At 33.5% G+C, this 20,064-nt stretch overlaps 2 protein-coding genes across 3 annotated transcripts; both read right to left on the bottom strand.

The window, feature by feature from the left end:
• Nucleotides 1-2,469: 2,469 nt before the first annotated feature.
• Nucleotides 2,470-9,298, bottom strand: LOC145316745 (ATP-dependent RNA helicase DDX42). 2 transcript variants are annotated; one of them, XM_080157464.1, is made up of 8 exons: nucleotides 9,191-9,298; nucleotides 8,608-8,759; nucleotides 8,154-8,345; nucleotides 6,818-7,963; nucleotides 6,298-6,445; nucleotides 5,371-5,637; nucleotides 3,886-4,060; nucleotides 2,470-2,819 (listed from the first exon to the last, which is right to left on the bottom strand). In XM_080157464.1, exons 1-8 carry the CDS (start codon nucleotides 9,259-9,261, stop codon nucleotides 2,592-2,594), a joined length of 2,379 nt encoding a protein of 792 aa, XP_080013590.1. In that variant the 5' UTR covers nucleotides 9,262-9,298; the 3' UTR covers nucleotides 2,470-2,591. The 2 variants fall into 2 exon arrangements, with proteins under 2 accessions (XP_080013590.1, XP_080013589.1); XM_080157463.1 differs by having other exon boundaries at nucleotides 6,298-6,449; nucleotides 6,822-7,963.
• Klc (kinesin light chain) lies at nucleotides 9,292-16,081 on the bottom strand. The gene is made up of 7 exons (XM_080157465.1): nucleotides 15,083-16,081; nucleotides 14,623-14,807; nucleotides 14,112-14,348; nucleotides 13,684-13,852; nucleotides 12,851-12,968; nucleotides 12,057-12,441; nucleotides 9,292-11,667 (listed from the first exon to the last, which is right to left on the bottom strand). The coding sequence occupies exons 1-7, from the start codon at nucleotides 15,174-15,176 to the stop codon at nucleotides 11,158-11,160; spliced, it is 1,698 nt and encodes a 565-aa protein (XP_080013591.1). The 5' UTR covers nucleotides 15,177-16,081; the 3' UTR covers nucleotides 9,292-11,157.
• Nucleotides 16,082-20,064: the final 3,983 nt, after the last annotated feature.

Genomic DNA, 20,064 nt, shown 5'->3' with positions numbered 1-20,064 from the left:
TCATTTTTGTTGATATTTTGTTTTCATTTGACATTTCTGTTCTAGTCTTCTATTTCTATGTATTTTTTTTTTCAGAAAAAGTTGATAAAAAATGATTTTTGTTTCTGTATTATGCTGTTCATTATTTAAAGCTGTTATTTTCATTGGATACCTGTCCTGAGTTCATTAGGAACTGAAAAAATTAACTGATAAATGTTTTATTGTGAATATGTTAATAACATTTAAAACTAAGCCTATTTTTATCATTAGTTTACTTCTAACTCTTCAAGGTACAAAATCTATCTTTAAATTCATGACTTAAGTCCCAATGAAAACCTCTAAAATAAGAATATGGAGTGTAATTTCAAGGTAGGTAATATAAATAAAAGTTTACTTTCAACTATTCAGGTAAACTTACCTCTACCTGTTCAAATAAGAAATTCTAGTTTTTTATATGTGCTGAGATCACCTGGAGGCCTGCAGCACTTGAACCTGAAGGCCGATTGTAATTACTTCTTCAAATGTGTAAATAACATTTAAAAATACGCTTATATTGTTTTATAAACTTACCTCTAGCTCTTCAAATAAGAAATTTTGATTTTTCACCTGTCCAGAGGCCACCTGGAGGCCTGCAGCACCTGAACCTGGAGGCCGATTGTAATTTTTTCTTTAAATATGTAAAAATTAAATATATTAAAAGAAGCTTATATTGTTTTATAAATTTACCTCTAGCTCTTTGAATAAGAAATTTTAATTTTCTACCTGTCCAGAGGCCACCTGGAGGCCTGCAGCACCTGAACTTGGAGGCTGATGGTAATTTTTTCTTTTAATATGAAAATAACATTTAAAAATACGCATATATTGTTTTATAAACTTACCTCTAGCTCTTCAAATAAGAAATTTTAATTTTTTACCTGTCGAGAGGCCACCTGGAGGCCTGCAGCACCTGAACCTGGAGACCGATTGTATTTTTTTCTTCAAATGTGTAAATAACATCAAAAAATACGCTTATGTTGTTTTATAAACTTACCTCTAGCTCTTCAAATAAGAAATTTTAATTTTTTACCTGTCCAGAGGCCACCTGGAGGCCTGCAGCACCTGAACTTGGAGGCCGATTGTAACTTTTTCTTTAAATATGTAAATAATATATTAAAAGAAGATTATTTTGTTTTATAAACTCACCTCTAACTCTTCAAATAAGAAATTTTAATTTTAACCTGTCCAGAGGCCACCTGGAGGCCTGCAGCACCTGAACTTGGAGGCCGATTGTAACTTTTTCTTTAAATATGTAAATAATATATTAAAAGAAGATTATTTTGTTTTATAAACTCACCTCTAACTCTTCAAATAAGAAATTTTAATTTTAACCTGTCCAGAGGCCACCTGGAGGCCTGCAGCACCTGAACCTGGAGGCCGATTGTAATTTTTTCTTTAAATATGTAAATAATATATTAAAAGAAGCTTATTTTGTTTTATAAACTCACCTCTAACTCTCCAAATAAGAAATTTTAATTTTTACCTGTCCAGAGGCCACCTGGAGGCCTGCAGCACCTGAACCTGGAGGCCGATTGTAATTTTTTCTTTAAATATGTAAATAATATATTAAAAGAAGCTTATTTTGTTTTATAAACTCACCTCTAACTCTTCAAATAAGAAATTTTAATTTTTACCTGTCCAGAGGCCACCTGGAGGCCTGCAGCACCTGAACCTGGAGGCCGACTGTAATTTTTTCTTTAAATATGTAAGAAATATATTAAAAGAAGCTTATTTTCTTTTATAAACTCACCTCTAACTCTTCAAATAAGAAATTTAAATTTTTACCTGTCCAGAGGCCACCTGGAGGCCTGCAGCAACTGAACCTGGAGGCCGATTGTAATTTTTTCTTTAAATATGTAAATAATATATTAAAAGAAGCTTATTTTGTTTTTTAACTCACCTCTAACTCTTCAAATAAGAATTTTTTTTTTTTTTACCTGTCCAGAAACCACCTGGAGGCCTGGAGCTCCGGAACCTGGAGGCCTATCCAAAAAATCTTAAAACTTGGGAAAATTCATTCTATAAGGATGATTTTATCTCTAATAACCTATCCTCTAAGTCCAAAGATAAAGCCTATACTCCCTATTTACGCAAATGTGTCAAAACTTCCCCCCCCCCCCCTTAATTACAGAATGGTTACGTCAGTCTGGTATACTGGTAATCTAATTTTCAAATGAATCATTTTTTTCTTGGAACTTTTTTCTTATTTTATAGTTTTCTAAATTTTATTAACACACCCTTTACAATTTCTTTAAATTTTCTGGTTTATTTTGGATTTCATGCCCTTTCAGCGAAAACTCTTAAATTGAATGAATTGCCCATTGTCCCCTCCCTTACTCCCTATATATTCGTAGTGTCTTTATAATGTGATTAACAGTATAAATAAAATTTCTTATCACATTTAAGACGCAAAAAATAACACGCATTAGAAATAAATATTAATAACATCACACAAATTTTTTATCATTTATTGTTCAAATAACAGCTTGTTTTTGTTTACATTACAACAAATATTTGTTTAAGTTGCAATATTATTAAATAAGAAAACATAAATATACAGAAGAAAATATGAATTTTTATTCATCTGACCATCTGGATGGCCTTTTTCGCGACGTCGTTTCCTGTATTATTTTAGAATTTGGATTAAAAGCAGCTTCACTTGATTCAGCAGGACGAAAGTTTGACATGAATTGGTTTTTGTATGCCTGTTTCACTGCTCCAAGCCTGTTGGTACCTTGCGGGCGGGCTAGACCTTGACTTTTCTTTTTATCATAAGCATATTGTGTTGAAATACTTGTATCATCCTAAAAAAAAAAAAATTTAGAAATGTAAGGGAGCAAAAAAGCCAAACTTTCCTAAAATACTTCACTTTAATAAAGGGGGGGGGGGAATGTGGTGACTTGTCACACGACATACCAGCAATTTTATTTTGGGTGCTACTCCCTTAGTTTTAGAGATAATTGGGTGAAATCTTTTTGGTTGTGTCACTAATTACCTCAAGTTTTGGAGAGAATTTGAAAAAAATGACTGCGGGGGGCAGGGTTGCTTGTAAGGAGAAAATTTTTTGAAAAAAACATGGTCTAAAATGATTCCAAATTGCCCAATTCGGCGAGAAATGCAATAAAAATTTTTTGGTTGCGGCGAAAAACGGCGGTGGACGGCGGGAGCGGCAGTACGGCCGCCGTTTTTTTTTAAAGATACCAAAACTTGGGGCAATTAGTGACACAACCAAAAAGATTTCACCCAATTATCTCTAAAACTAAGGGAGTAGCACCCAAAATAAAATTGCTGGTATGTCGTGTGACGAGTCACCACATTTCCCCCCCCCCCCTTTAGCATGTTAAAATTGTTTTATTGATTACACACTTCATTTATGCAAAAATTAGGTACGATTAAGAAAGCATAGCAATTTTATAATCGTAACCAGAAAGACTACAAAAAACGTTCATTTAAAACATGCTGTTTTATTAACATTTCTGCTAATAATTTTCTGTATGAGACAGCTATCCTATTTATCTGATTTTTGGAACAAAGATATCTAGGACAACAAGGTACAATATGTTTAAGGCGAAGTATCGCTATAATCAAGTTTAAAATTGTAAGTAGGTCCTTAAACGGAATCCTATACTTTTGCAACATGTTTATTGTATACAATTTTGTTTACATCTAATATTCTGCTAATTAAATTTTACACTCTACAAGTGTTCATTTACGCTTTTATGGATGTTGTCATTCATGTTATTCTATGTTAAGCTGACATGACATTCGAATTGAGATTTTACAACAAATTCTTTTGAAATTGTGGTCTAACAACTTATTTATAGTGCAAAATTAGTACCTAACATGGACAATGACTTAAACTAGAGCTACCTGGCTTGATGAAGATTCTTCATAACCAATAGCAGGCCTATCCTTAAAGCCGAGACCCGCACCTCCCACTCCCTTGCCACGACCTCGCTGGAACCTGGAGTTCTTAAACCAAGAACTCTGCATGGCAAGTTCCATTAGTTCTTTGGGGACGTCCTGATTAGCAGCTTCAAGATTCCTACATTAGAAAATTTCATTATAAATAAAATTGATCGAGTAAGGGCAAAATGGTCTAAATATTGAGCTAGATTCTTGAAACTTGGTACATAAGCCTAGTCCTATAGGTAATACATCTACATGGCAAAAAAATATTTTTTTTTTATTTTTAGGTAAGGTTAGATAAGAAAAACCCTACGGAAATGGGGTTTTTAGGCCTTTTTTTTGTCTATTTTGATGTATAAACTTACCTTTAATTGTTTTTTATTAGGTTTTTTTATTAGATTTTTTTTCCTTGATTACACTGTGTCTATACACAAGGACATTATTTAAGATGATTCAGCAAGTCGGGGACCGACCCCAGCGGGCTAAGTGGGTGGCTTGCAGGAGTAAAGTGCGTTTTTTCTAAAGTTTGTGTGTCATATATCAAATATAGGTTTTTAGAGTTTTGGTCCCAAACTTGTTGAATCATCTTAAATAATGTCCTTGTGAATAAACATACAGTATTTAAAGAAAAAACTTAAGAAAAAACAATTAAGCGAGTTTTTACATCAAATTACACCAAAACAGGCCAAAAAAGGCCTAAAAATCCCATTTCCGCAGGGTTTTCTTCCCTAACCTTAAAAAAAAAATTTAATTTTTTTTCATTTAAATGTAGTACCAAGTTTCAAGTGGCTAGCTTAATATTTAGACCATTTTGCTCAAGGTTTAAGTTTAGATGTCATTACGCCCCCCCCCCCCCTCCCTTAGCATTAGATTTCATGCCTGAACCCTACGAGAAGCACTTACAGTGATGGGCTTATACCTGTATTTCCCCTAACCCTGCGGAGCTGACCAATACCAAATATAACCTAACCTGACCTATTACAATAAACAAACGAAAAACTACAAACACACATGATTTATTTTCAAATTCTTCCAAATTAGGGGGTTCTTTCCAATTTGAGCAGGGGTGTATATTCTGCACAAGATTAATTTTTTTCCCCTGCAGCAAAAATTTCAATTTGTTTTCCCCTCCTAGTTTTTTTCCAGCAAGGAAGGGGATAAAATGGAAAAATATTTTCAAAACTCTTTATTTTATTCATATTATCCCCCCCTCCCACATATTCTTTTAGTTTTTTCACCAAAGAGGAGAGAAAAATGGAAAAAAAATGCTTTTGGTTCTCTTAATTTTTACATTCCCCCCCCCCCCCCCCAACCACATATTTTCATTTTTTCACCCCCCCCCCCCCTGCAGAATATACACCCCTGAATTTGAGGGAAAACTAGTTTAAGTTATAATATGAAAACTATTTTAGGGTAAAACTAGTTAAAATGTTAGTAAATAAATACCTGACAATATGGCCAGCAAATTCTTTGTCATTCGACGTGACCAAGGTATACGCCTCTCCCTTCAGTCCCGCTCTGCCCGTCCTACCCACCCTGTGTGTGTGAGTGTCGATATCACGGGCCACGTCAAAGTTGATGACTGTCCTGATGTGTGGGATGTCGAGACCACGAGCAGCCACGTCTGTGGCCACCAACACGGGAAATTCCTGTTTCTTGAAGGCTGTGATGATTTCAGTTCTTTCTGTTTGAAACATGTCACCCTGCAGGCATCTATGTAAGTAATATATTCATCACGCTTTTGCAAAATATATTTGAACAATATTTATTACCCATAACAAATGAAATTCATCAAGTAGTAAGACGAATGACAATGTGATTGCTTAACATTGGTCGTGTAGACCTCACTTAATAATGAATGTATCTATTTCTGTATGTAGCCCTGATTCTCTGAATTTAGGATTCAGATAAATAGCCAATCTAATATTGATGAACTTCGCGCACAATTGAATAGAATATAATGTAATGTGGTTCACCTACTGGGAGAAATAAATAGTTATAGAAATAGTTAGGTATACTTTTACAAATCAAACATCTTAAAAGGCAGCTGTAATTCGATTCTTAAGGCTACAAGTTTGGATCCGCCCTACAAACGTCACCCAACAATAGATTTATTACCCTGTATTGTCGCTAAAAAGTGCGACAATCTTTCCGAGGCAAAGCATAGTCATAAAAATTCAACTGTTTATGGTTGACTTACATAAAAGAAATAAAAATGCCCATTTTTACCAAATGAGTAAAGTACACTTCCTAACCAATAATGTGGTCCGATTGCTCCTACCTTGAGTTCCTATTGTCCAATTAATGGTTGATCTAAACTTTCTTATCCAAACAAATAAGTTGAACTAAATTCAGAGGTAAAAAATGAAATACCTGCAATCAATCTCCGCCTTGATTTTGAGATTATGTGACAACTCTTCACAATTTTGCTTCTTGGTTACAAATATGAGAACAGATCCCCTAGACATGAACTGGACCAAACTTTTGGTCAACCACTGCCATTTATGTCCTCCCAATGGCAAAACCTACAAAAAAAAAACTACGATGTTATATATGAACAAAACAATCATCTTTATCCCTTTGGATTAGAAACCTTTGACTAACCAAAGGCCTAACAAATTTTTGGGTATTTCAAAAGGTAAAATTTTCATTTTTGGAAAGTTAATCTTGTATAAAATAGATTGGATCAGTTTTGATGAATATAATTCATGTTATTATATTATGTCATTATATTTTAAAATTAAAAAGGCTATGTAAAATGTAATGTGTGAGAAATTTGGATAAAAACAAGAACAATACTTTCCATATCTCAATCGGAACTACGTTAATAAGAAACTAGTTAAAATCTTCTTTTTTACTTGGTTAAAAGTGCTCTCACGACCAGAAAAAAATATTACCTTTACAATCTGAGTAACATTTTCACTTGCGACGCCGACGTCACCTTGAACCACCTTGATCGGGTCAGTCAGCACATCCCTCGCCAACTTCTCAATTTTTTTCTTGAATGTAGCGGAGAACAGTGAACACTGTCGGTCAGGACGCACATGATTGCAAATTGACCGCACTTGCGGTTCAAAGCCCATATCAAACATTCTGTCCGCCTCGTCCAGAACCAGGTAGGTAACGCGTTCCAGGTTGGTCATTTTCATCTTGATCATGTCAATCATACGGCCAGGTGTGGCGATGGCTATCTCAGCCCCGGACTCAAAACTCTTGCCCTGTTCATACTTGTTACCACCACCGTAGGCGCAAACTGATGTTATATTGTATACTTTACCGTACTTCTTTGTTTCAGAATATATTTGTAGAGCCAACTCACGTGTGGGCACAAGGATCAGAGCAATTGGACCTTCACCTTTGCGCAGTTCTGGCTGATCCATTATATGAACAAGCATTGGCCACAGAAAGGCCGCCGTTTTACCACTACCAGTCTGGGCGATTCCAATGACATCCCTGCCGCTTAATAGTCCCGGTATACCTACTGCCTGAATGCTTGTGGGCTGTGAGAACTCGCTTTTGCGGATAGACTTCATCAGTTGATCATCAAAGCCAAAATGTGCAAAGCTTGTGACAGGTCGTGGTGGGGAAGGGCCGGATACTTTAACATTTAGTTTATGCATCAAGTCGATTGCCTGAATATTACTTAGAGAACTAATATCATTATGCTCTTCGTAGAAATTCTTTTCAAACTTATGATACTTGATTTCAGAATGATCAATAGGCGGCAAAGGATCAATATGTTTGTCCTTGTCAGGAACTATTGGGTTACCATCCGCATCATAATCAATAGGAGGTCCATCGTCATCATCTCTGTTAGTGCCAGCTGTAGGATTCTCCTCGAGCCATCGGTAATAGCTCTCTTCATCATCCTCCTGGTCAATGTCATCTCTAATACCTTTGCTTAGATCTTGTGCAGGTTTCTTGGCAATCATTCCAGTCTTCAGAATTTTCCTGCCGTCTTTGCTGAAAGTTGCTGCTTTGCTAGAAGAGCTGGATGCAGGTGGTAGAGCTGGTGCCGCACTGCTGCCCACACCAGCGCCTGAAAAACTAAAATGAGGTTGCCCTTTTATCCTTTGCCATCCACACATTGTTAGTATAATAAAATATTTTAACAATATGTTGACAGCAGACAAAATATGAAAAAATAAACATCCTTAAATAGAGAAATGCAAATGAAATTTTGTTATTTTAAAATATAATATGCATCCGAATGCGACTATGAAAGGCACCTTTCTTCTGAACGTCTTTTTCAAGAGATTTCATGTATGCATCCAAAGGGTCGTCTTCGTCGCTTCCCAAATCCTGGTTGCCAGGTCCGGGGCTTCCAGGTTTAGGTTGATACTCTGGCTGCTCTTCTTCCTCATCAGAGTTAAAATATTCCTCCTCTGTCCTGGCACGCTTGATGGCAACACCATACTGGGCTAAAATCAAAAATATAATGACTTCAACAAGTTAAGTAGCAAAGAAAATGTAATAAGCTACGGACAAAACTAGTTTTCAAGTAGACACGCTAATGGTTTATAACTATCTACTAAACTCTGTGAAATTACCTTTAGTGTAGGATTTCATGAAACGCATTACCAATAAAAAAAGTTAATAAATTAATCAAGTATCTAGGGCTTAAAGTAAGTATGAAATATTGATTATTGTATATACTACGTATTAAAGATCATATTTACTTACATAATTGGAGGGAAACATCATTAATAGAATTAGAAGTTGTGTATCCCTGTTTGTTCACAATTGGCCCAACACCGCCAATTTTGCCTCCGATTTTTGGTATGACCTGGCGGCCGCTTGAATTTAGATTCGGTGGTGGTGGAATTTCAGCACCCCTGTAAAATATAGTATTTAATATTACACATCACAGATTAAATACCACTTGATAATCAAGGAACCTTGCTCCTGATTTAAGTATGTAGGGCAGTTTTCCTCAACGTGCATACTCGACCAAAGAACCCCCTACCCCTTATATCAAAGTAAATGGGAAAGAAAGGTATGGAGAAGTGGGGGTTAGTTTTAAGAGTTTTTTCTTTGACAGGTTAGGTTATATTAGGTACAGGATAACCCCGCAGAGTTAGGCAACTGCAGATATTGACCTCAAAGGTTAATGAATAAGCAAAAAAAAATAAGAGGGAGACGTATCTGTGCTCGCTAGGCGCTTTGGGAGAAAGCAAAGAAATTTTCTTTGGCATTGTATAAAGTGATTCTTTACTTTGTATGACATATATACCATTAATTACGTTCAACTGTTATAAATACTTACCGATAAGCTTTATTCTCAACTCCATCATTTGCTGAAACAAAGTTACCGTACAAATTCCCTTTTCTGTACATTTTTAGTAGCGCAGCTACTCCATATATATATCTGCAATGTAAGCATGGTCGGTGCAGCACACAAAACAAACCAGTTTTTCTTTGGTTCTATTTCATTCATATTTTCAAAAAATTAATATAATACAATCTTATCAATGATGTAAATAACATAAATATCATGCCAATCATCTTAAATATGGTTCATTAACAATAAAACTTTTTTTTTCTTAAATAAAACTTTTGTTTCGATGTCAAATAGGATTGATTTAATACATTTATTTCATTTTATATTAATATTTTATTGGTTTGTTAAATTCTTTTGAAATATGATGCCTAAAAAAAATAAGACGAGAATTCAACGTCAAAATATTTCTAGAGCATCAAGTAATTTATTCTGTAGCAACAATAGATTTCATTTTTATTATGATCCTTAAGCGGTGCATTTTTTTGTAAAAAAAAATAAGAAATATGTAACAAAATTAAAGTATTGGATTTTTACATATTGAGAAGAAGGTGTAAAATAGTGTGCTTTTCATAAATATTTATAAAATAATATAATAAATACAGCTTTTCAAATTTCAATTATACCTTGGCTAAAAAAATGAGAAAAAATACACTAACCAGCATTTTTTTATATCAATACATTTTTTCAATAAAAAAAGGCAGAACCTAAAATCTCACTTTATCCTGTATTGCCACAATTGTCTGCTAGAGCAAAGAGAGAGAAATACTCTTACTTGGATTACTCTAGCTTTGCATTACAATCATATGGATCAAGGATTTCAAATGAGAGGACTTTTAAAAAATCTACCAAATTAAGTCTAGGGCTGTTAAATTCATCAAAATTTTTATTCTTTACTTAACTATTTTGACTAAATTTTAATTCATAGCAGAAACATCAAAATAATAAGGATAAATCTTTATTACTTGGTACAATTGTACCTAAGAATTAAATACCTAAATAATTTATAAAACAGCCCAAATTATTATCTTTTTGGTAAAATGTTAAATATTACATCTTTAATCAAGTTTATTATGCCATACTCATAAAATATAGTATTTGTGTGTGTTGTTTTGTGTATGTATTAATATTTCAGTTATGTATTTTTAAAGAACAGGGTGTTCACTCTTCATATTAGTAGGAAAACATTTTTTTAAAAGGAAAAATTCATGAAGAATATTCAATTAAAGTTAGAAAAATCAGTATTATTATCTTCTGTTTAATAGAAAAAGAAAACAGATTCATTTAACTTTCTTTCCACCGACAAATAAACTGGTTCTACATCAAAAAAAATCTTTATTTTCAGGGATTTATAGAAGTTAGATACAGTATATTCTACCCTGAATTTTTTTTTATTTTTTAATTTATGTCAAAAAGCTAGTAACCCTCGTTGATTATGCTTCATGATATAATTCCCTTTAGCTGAAAAAAACAATATTGCATAAGAGAATATATTTTTAGAACACCCTGTGTTTGTATGAGCAGATTATAGCTGGTGGTGGTGACATTGCACATGGTCAACTTAAAAGTCCAGTTAAATTAATAATCATAAAAGTACTAATATTACAAGAAAAAATGCAATCACATTTCATCCAAGGTCTTTAAATAAAATAATAATATTACAAATGATAAAAACAATAATGTACGTAATGATTTCATAACTAAAACTATCACTAAAATATTATGATCTTTTTATTTCATTGACGAAGGCTAAGGAAGGACTGAATATAAAATAAAGTACAGATCTATCATTAACTGTAAAAAATTTATGTTCCGACTGTAAGTTTTCTTGTCTGTTTTGTTTTACTTGGAATTGAAAACGAAGCCCCTCGGAAACACCCCTAGTAAGTTGGTGCACACTGGTTTCAGAAATTCATGTAGAAAAAGAAAAGCTCTCATCTTTCAATCCCAAGCCCTTAGGAGTTTAAACCCAAGGCGTGAAATATTTTTGTTTTGATTCCGGGCGCGTCACCGTCCTCGTAGTGGACGGAATCCGTCAAGGACTCCTTGGAACCACGGGCTGCTGCGGCCGCCGCAGCTGCTGCCCTTCGTTCCTTGCTGGAAGAGCGGGGCCCGGACCTGGAGCTGCCTGACCGTCCACTTTTGACAACATCCAACGCCTCTTTTCTTGACCTGAGGGCACAATCCTCCAGGGTCTCTGCAGCCTCATACTTGCCCTGTTTGCGGTACAGGGCTCCTAGGTTTTTCAGGGTTGTTGTGACAGTGGGACTATCTACTTTGGCAGCCTTGTGCCAGCCACCGTACTCCCCGTAGGGAAGATTATCCTTGCGTTGACCTTTGTTTTCCTCTCGGTCTTCAGCTATCTGCCAAATTGGTTTATTCTTATCGTCAATGCTGCCAAATTCTTTTTCATGAGCCCTGGTAAGCACTTGTTTATAAAGGATCTCCGCTTCTTTAAATTTTCCCTAAAATATAAGAATTATTTTAGTAAATTGAACTGAATAAATAGGAAAGCACATGATTATATAAATATACAGTTGCATGTCGTGTTAATATTTGTTTGTTTCTATTGATTTTACAGCGAACACTTGTTCAATTCTTCTTTTATTTACATCACAAAGTAACTCATTAATAAATATTTTGATCAGGTAGGTAATTAGTTGAAAGTGAGAAAATGAGTAAAGAAGTTAATTATGTTTCAAATCCGAACTTTTAGGTAAGGCTCGAAAGCAGCAAGTACTTCGGACGCCCCTAATGATGTATTTTTGTTGAGAATATGTAATCTTCTTTAAACAAACAAATCAACCTAATATCGAGTCTTAGATTTAGAAATTTAATGAAAAATATAGCAAACCTGTTTTAAATAAGCAGAGGCAAGATTATTTTTGGTTTTCGCAACATTTGGGTCATCAGGGCCAAGTTTAGATTCATAAATTTCCAAGGCTCTCTGGTAATATCTCTCCACCTCCTCATATTTGCCCTGGTTCTGACACAGCAAGGCCAGGTTGTTCAACTGTTTGGCCACGTCGGGATGATCACTACCCAACACCTTCTCCCTGATCTCCAGAGCACGCTTGCACAGCGGCTCAGCATCCTTGTACTTGCCTCTCTTGCCGTAGAGAACAGCCAGGTTGTTCAGGGTTGCAGCCACAGCTGGATGATTCTCTCCGAGAGTCTTTTCTCGGATTGCAAGAGCGTCATTGAGAAGGTTGGCAGCTTCTTTATATTTGTTTTGATCTCTAAATGAAGAATAGAAATTAACAAACTTGTAATAAAAAAAAGAGAAAAATCAAATAAGAAAACAGATAATCAAAAATGTTATATCAAGATACCTAATTAGTATTTAAATGGGTTATTAGATGATACCTATTCAAACAACTGTCCTTTATTTGTATGTTCAATCTAAATGGGATAAAAGTACTTTACTGGGGGGGGGGGGGGGGGGGGAGGAATAACAAAAGTAGCCTAAGTGATAAGTCTTAAAAAGATAAAAGTCTCTATAATTAGGATTTTACTCAAAATATATTAGTTGTGGGTATGTCTGTGATTTGTTGACTTTTTTCTCAGTGGATGTTGCCATCCTTGTTTTATAGTTTACATTAAATAAAAGTAAAAATCCGTAGCCACTGATAAAAAAAAATGTTCTACCTATAGACAAGAGCAAGAATATTTAACATGGTTGCAACATCAGGATGATCATGACCACTTGTCTTCTCCAGATCCTCCAGAGCTTGCTTGCACAAAGGAACTGCTACTTCATATCGTCCTAAAATATTTTTCTTAAAGTTATTAATGTTAACGACCTCGGAATTTTTTTTTTCTTATGAGTAGTAAAGTAAATACATTGCTTTTTGTCAAATGTTTTTTGTAAATTATTATAATAGAAAGCTTCAATAGGTAGAAAAAATAACACAATAAGTTTTGTTTAGAAACTTAAAGGGCTAGGCCATATCCCCCATATTATTAGCATTATGAAATGGGAATAGAATATTAAGAATCAAGATTTTAGATAGGTATAAATTGCAATTTGACTTGAAAAATATCAACAATTTACTGCAGGGTTTCGGATCCGCATTGATTTTATGCGGATCCAGATCCTCAAAATTTGGTCAGTGCGGATCCGGATCCGGATCCGGATCCGGATCCGGATCTTTGACAATAAAAATAAAATCACCAAATTTTTCAAAAAAATTTATTCTTCAATTCGAAGTCAAAAATACTTTTAATTTTCAAGTCTGAACCTAAACCTTAAAGATTGGCTCTCATCAAGAGAATGTCTGAGATTTTATATAAATTTAGGTAGATTTTTCCATTTTTTCCGCATTTTTTGGAGTCTAAGGATCCGGATCCGGATCCGCATTTTTTTTGCGGATCCGGATCCGGATCCTTGGACTCAAAATATGCGGATCCTTGCGGATCCGGATCCGGATCCGGATCCGAAACCCTGCAATTTAGACATTTTGTTAATTTGATGATATTACCTTGACTTGCGTATTGAATTACAAGATTGTGAAGAGTTCTGAGTCTGGCTGGTATCTCATACCCAGCATTGGCTTGTGAGGCATATTGAGAAGGTGGAGTGGGAGACTGACCCCCTCCGCCACCTCGGTCGTCATCACCCTCGTCCTGGAAGAGTTCGGCAACTGTGTCCTAAACAAAATAAATTGTAATAATAGGCCATTATGGGCAACTTACGAAAAAAAATGAAACTGGTAACCAGCCATTTAACCATCCTCACCTACTATGTATTGTTTCATACGTCTAATAAGTAGGTACATAATTATTAATTATCTAGGATTTGATATTATAAGAAAAGTCAAATACAGGACTTTATTTCTATTAATTGATAGAACCTAAACAAAACTGGGCTATTTCCTAGATTTCTAGACTCTCTATTGAATTTTGTTACCTTAGAAGTATCCATAGTGCTACCGGCCATACTAACATTCATAGATCCATCATTAACAGCAACACTCTCCTCTCCAGCCCCAACATCAGAATCATATTTCTTAATTGAATTCATAAACTCGAGATGTTTTTTATCCTCCTCTAGTTGGGCTGACATTTGCTCTGACGTTTGCAACTTCTGCTGTGTGGAGGCGAGCTCGTCGCGTAGCCATGCATTTTCTTGACACAGTCTCTTTACCTAAAAAAGACAGAAATTAAAAATATCCATCTGTAAAAATAAAATGACTTATGGCCAATAGCAGAGGGGAAAAAATTTAAAGCTTAAATAGCCTTCTGCCATTATGCATATTTTATGGGGAAGAAAGGAAAGCAAAGTAAATAAAATAAACATCTTAAGTACAATAAGTGAGTAACAATTACATTCTTAACGATCTTTAGGTTAAATCTAATTAAACACTCAAACAATCCTAGTTTATGAGAATATGATTAATGAAAACTGTTCCACTCAATACCTGTGACCTCAACTTTTGTTTTTCTGCCTCTACGGCCTGCAAATGTCCAGCAAGAGCGGCCATGACATGTGCCTCTCCGAGGCCAAGTTCAATCATGTCAAGTGATCTCTCCATAAGGGAACATTTTTCTTGTATTAAACTATTTTCTGTTCCCATTTCCGAGTGTTCAAGCGTTGATTTGATGCCTGAAAAAAATGGATAATCAATGTAAAATCTCTGAAGGAAAATTTATATTTTACCTCCTGAACAATCTATTGTTAAAGTACCGTTAATTCGGGATGACAGTTTAGGACACTTTTAACAAAATCGCATACGGATTATGATCAGTTTGTCAAAAATCAAAGGATCAATCCAAAAGGATTCGGATTACAATCCCAGATAAAATACATCAATCTTTAAAGTATGTTACAGAAAGATTACACGAACAAACTTAAATATTATTCTACCAGTTGAAATTTACCTGTAAGAATTGACTCATGTTCTTGCCGTAGTGCCTCCAGTCCTTTCGTCACAGACTTCGCATTTGATACAATCTCGTCCTGTGATATCGTCATCTTTGGGAATGTTTTAATTGACTCTTAGTAGATATATACTTTGTTTGTATTTAATATAAATAAAACTACAACATTATTAAAACTATCTGAAATGTAAAAAACTCTACCAGTTAAAAATTAAGATATAGGAGTTAGGTAAATAAAATTTCATAACATAAACTTTCCTTGCCTCACACTAATTATTTTAACTAACAGCATCGAATTAGCGCCTTTAAAAGCGAAGCTTCAAGAGTTACGTAGTATATATATATATATTAGAATACTCCTTACAAAATAAAGATTTTTAAAAAATATTTTCCCTAGGGTGTGTCGCAATTCCACCGCCTTACATGACTTTAAAATTAGATTTCCAAGATTGTATTCTAATATGAGAGAAACAAACGAAAACAACTAACTAAATTTTATATTTATATAATTATAAGATAAATCATAGAATATTTATTTTTGCCCACATTTTCTTCAAAAAGTCACTAAAACAATGCAATGGAAGAATGTGCCTTCATGATATTTACGTAAAATATGATTTTGAGAATAATTTACTATTTTTCTACTTAATTTAAGTTATATATCATTTTAACGTATCAATTGATCCTGAAGATAGCCCTCATTTAAACTGTTATTCAAATAATATTTGGGCCGGTTAAAATAAAATACATTAAAATATGTTTATATAATAAAAAGATTTAATAAAAAGGCCTTAAATGTCAATTTCACGTCTGATAAATTTTATATTTTAACCAAGGACAAAAACAATTCACAACATCTATTAGTTGATTTTTAACTCAATATTTAGATAATTCTAACTTATATCTTTCTTAATACATGAAAAAAATTAATGTATATTGATAATTTTGAACTTTATTTATAATATTTTGTATAAATTATTATTAGAATAAAGGAAATTATCCATTTATGTGGAGTGGACTAAGGGATGGGGCTGCTAAGTTGCTAGCTCTAGGTGTTGTCTGAGTCAGTGAATGACCAATGGGAAGCCAAGAGTAGGGAAAAGGTAGGTAGAACGACAGCTGCAAAATTCCGTCACGACATACTTTCCCTAAAAGGATTTAGTAACTAACTATTGATTTTAATTTAAAAATTATCAAAAATCTTCATTTTTATGAATATTTATAGCATCATATTATTGTTTTAAGACTTTTCTGATGATTTCTCTTAAGCTTGACTCAAAAATATATTTAAATTAGGGAAAAAAGGTCATGAGAAAAAAAGAACACAAATTTTCTAACTCTCTCTTCGTACACAAATATAAAGAAGACGACTTTAACTCCGTATAAGATTAATGGAAGGACATTAAGATGATGATAAGAAAATATAAACACAAATTAATTGTTTAAAACAACATATTTTATACAAGGATGGCGGCATCTATATATGCAAAGCTAAATAATTCACACAAACGAATAATCACAGTTATAAGTTTATCTCTTAAAGATACAAATTAATTTATACTTACTTCTAAAATCAGATATATTACGTACAGAAAGTTAGTAAAAATATATAAACATATAAACATATTGTTTATATCGACAGAAGGACATTATAATTAGTAATTATTACAGAGTTACTACTTTTTAAAAAAAATTTACACTTTTGTTGCAAGATTCATCATTCAAATTTTGTTAACGAATGGACAATTTTAATTTGATTTAATTGATGATTCGTTACTAACGACTGATGATTTGAAAAGCTTCGCTTTTTAAAAAGATGTTACTCTGAGAGCATGATAAATTGATTAATGTTAAAATTAGATATTTTAAGCAACAAACGAACATTCTTTAACTTTAAATAAAATGATTCTGACAAATTCACATATTTTTCTAGTAGCGAAGCTTTTCCACAAATGATCAGCGGACAGTAATAATCAGGTATAAGTAATAATGAACTTATCAAATATACATATATTAGCCAAATATCATAAAATTTTGTTTTTAGTTAAACCCAATATCATCTTTGAAATTTGATGTTTTTTAATACAGATGGACAAACATACAACATTTTACTAGTTATATTGTAGACTGGTAGTTTCTTCCCTAGAATAAACATTTTGGTTGTTTTGTAGAGAGTTAGATATCCTATAATATAAAGTAATAAGCTTTTTTGTCTATAGCGAAGGATCTCGCTAACAGCAGAACCGATATGGTTCTTCTTCTTAATGAAGCCTCTTATAGGCTCTGAGATGGTTTTAGGCTACTTATTCTTTAAAAAAATAAGTCTGGGTATGGTTTTAGGCTATTTTTCTGCCCTTCGAATATAGAGCCCCTAGATGCTAGGGGCGCAGCCGCAAGTTTTATAAAAAAAGAAATAAATCCAAAACAGTTTTGCCAATTAAATCTTTTGAGAGAGTTTCACATACATGATCCTTCTCTCATCTTTTATGATTAAAATCCACCAAACCTTTCAGTGCCTCCTAAATCAAACCTTATAATAAAGTAACAGGATGCCTGTCTGTTTGTCTGTATCGAAGGATTTCGCTAACCGCTGAACCGATCGGGTTCTCCTTTACAGGGTAGCTTCTCATAGGTCCTGGGAAGGTTTAAAACTATTTTGGGGAAGGGTAACAACACTTTCCCAAGAGAAATTGCCCATAAGAAAATGACTGCCCCCCCCCCAAAAAAAAAAAAATATGGGGGGATCGAACTCAACCCTTTATCACATCAATTGCCCCTAAAGTCCTCTAGGGGCGAAGCTACTAGTATTTAAATAAAATAACAAAACAAAATTATGCCTTAGCAACAGAATAAATTTGTTTTTTTAGGCTATTGGCCCCGCAGGGTTAGAGCCCCTCGCAGGGGCTAGAAATAGGAGAAAAGTTACTCTGAAAAATACGACGAATCGCCCCTTAAGGATCGTTGCCACGAAAGGGACTATACCCGAAAATGTTTTTGTCCACTTTTTGCGAAAATTATTACATGCTAGGGGCCCATCAACTAGTCTGAAGTAAAATTATATAAGATAATCAAACAAAATATAAAGATAGCAAAAGATAGAGACTTAAATGGGAGTAATTTTAACATTCCAGTGAATTAGAGAGTCCACTTATCATCAGGGATAAAGGGAACATTGATTGTTAAAATAATCTACAACCATTATCTCATTCTCCCTCAATAATTTCATGCTACCTAAGATATAAAGTTACACATAAGAATTGAGAAAATATTAATTCATTGTCCATTGTCCTATCCCTTTCTCCTTGATAACTTATCCTAGATTCCAACTCATTACATTAAACAATCCTAATTTGCGGTAGTGTTCAGATAAAAGTCAACACAGTCAAGTCACAAACAAGGACAATTGTGTCTTAGCGTCTTAGAAGGTAATTTAAGAAATAAATATTAAAAGTCGAGTATTACCCCGAAAGTCACAGTTAGAGCTTAGGTAGAGACAAAGCAATATTTTTAAATGCGAAGCTTTTCTATAATAAGGGTCGGTCCGTCCGTCCGTCCGTCCGTCCGTCAAGGTTAGCTCTTTTCGCTAATTTGGGCATGTTTGAATTATCCTATCGATTATGCAGTTTTGCAAAAAATTTACTTACAATTTTGTTGATATTTATAAAATAATAATATGCTTATTCATTTCTGACACTCTACAAGTGTTAATCTTGATTTGTCCTGAAATTTCAGAGCTTCGCTTTTATGGATGTTGTCATCCTTGTTTTAATGTAAGTGAATATATTACTTTTTATAGGTTGGCTAATTTTATTGCAAGCTAAATACTTGTTATTTTTCTCCTCAAATTGCTTTGCTTACTTACGTACAATCACAAAGACAGGGATTTGTAGACTAGAAAAGCTTCTCTATAAGTGTTAAACAAAGAACAAGTATCTTAATCTCGGATTCACAGCATAATGAAACAAAGGGTTCCAAAAAGGCGAAAGCAAAGCCATAAAAAAATTCTTATATTATGTGACCGCACCATCCTATTATTTTACATATCCCTCAAAGTGTCTCTTAAGCAACGGACCCCCCCCCCTATTATAAATAAATTGAAATAGGTTGTTGTTTTCTTCAACCCTTTATTTAACAAGGATGACAACATCCATAAGTAGCGAAGCACAAAAAATAATAGATTGGAATACACTGTTAAAAATTAATTTTTTTTTTAGCATCAGATAATACCATATATTCATTTCATTAATGTATAGTATCATCCCATACGTTCTAGCAAAAAAAACTTATTATGATACAAGGAAGATTCCAATACTGTATTGAGTATTACTTAGTGTTCTTGGGAGTAATATGTATTGCTAAATAAAGAATGTGCCTATATAGTATTATCCAATACGCTCTATGTAATAAAATTCAATATGATAGAAGGAAGTTTCTTATACTCTCTATCATAATTTTTTATACCCTCCATCGTAATTTTTGATACCCTGTAGAGTATAAAACTGTTTTACTTTGGATAAAAGATCAGTTTATAATATTTGATTATTATATGTACATATACATTTTATGATATCAACAAACATACCAAGCAGAGCCATAAAACAATAATTTAAATGTAAATTTAGTAAAAAAAATTACTTTAAAAATGTTTAGGGCTTAACATAGATCATTAAAAATATAAACTATGGTCAATTATACTTATAAAAACAAAAACTATAAATTTAACCATAAACAGTGACTTTATATCTTTGTCTAAAACGACCAAGCCATTGCATTGCTTCCATGAGAGGTGTGCACGCTTGGTGTCTGTATTACTCTAGAAAGTATGAATTGCTACTATAATAATAAACTAATCTGTAAAGTATTGATCCTTACTCTAGCGGGTATCAAATATTACTATTTTAATAAACTATTCTCCAGCGTATTTTCCCATATGCTAGAGCGTATCAAATATTACTATTTTAACAAACTATTCTCCAGAGTAT

This window comes from Acartia tonsa, chromosome 4, assembly GCF_053477335.1.
Source record: "Acartia tonsa isolate MP-2025a chromosome 4, ASM5347733v1, whole genome shotgun sequence".
NCBI lineage: Eukaryota > Metazoa > Arthropoda > Copepoda > Calanoida > Acartiidae > Acartia > Acartia tonsa.
This window is presented reverse-complemented; position numbering and strand designations above follow the sequence as displayed.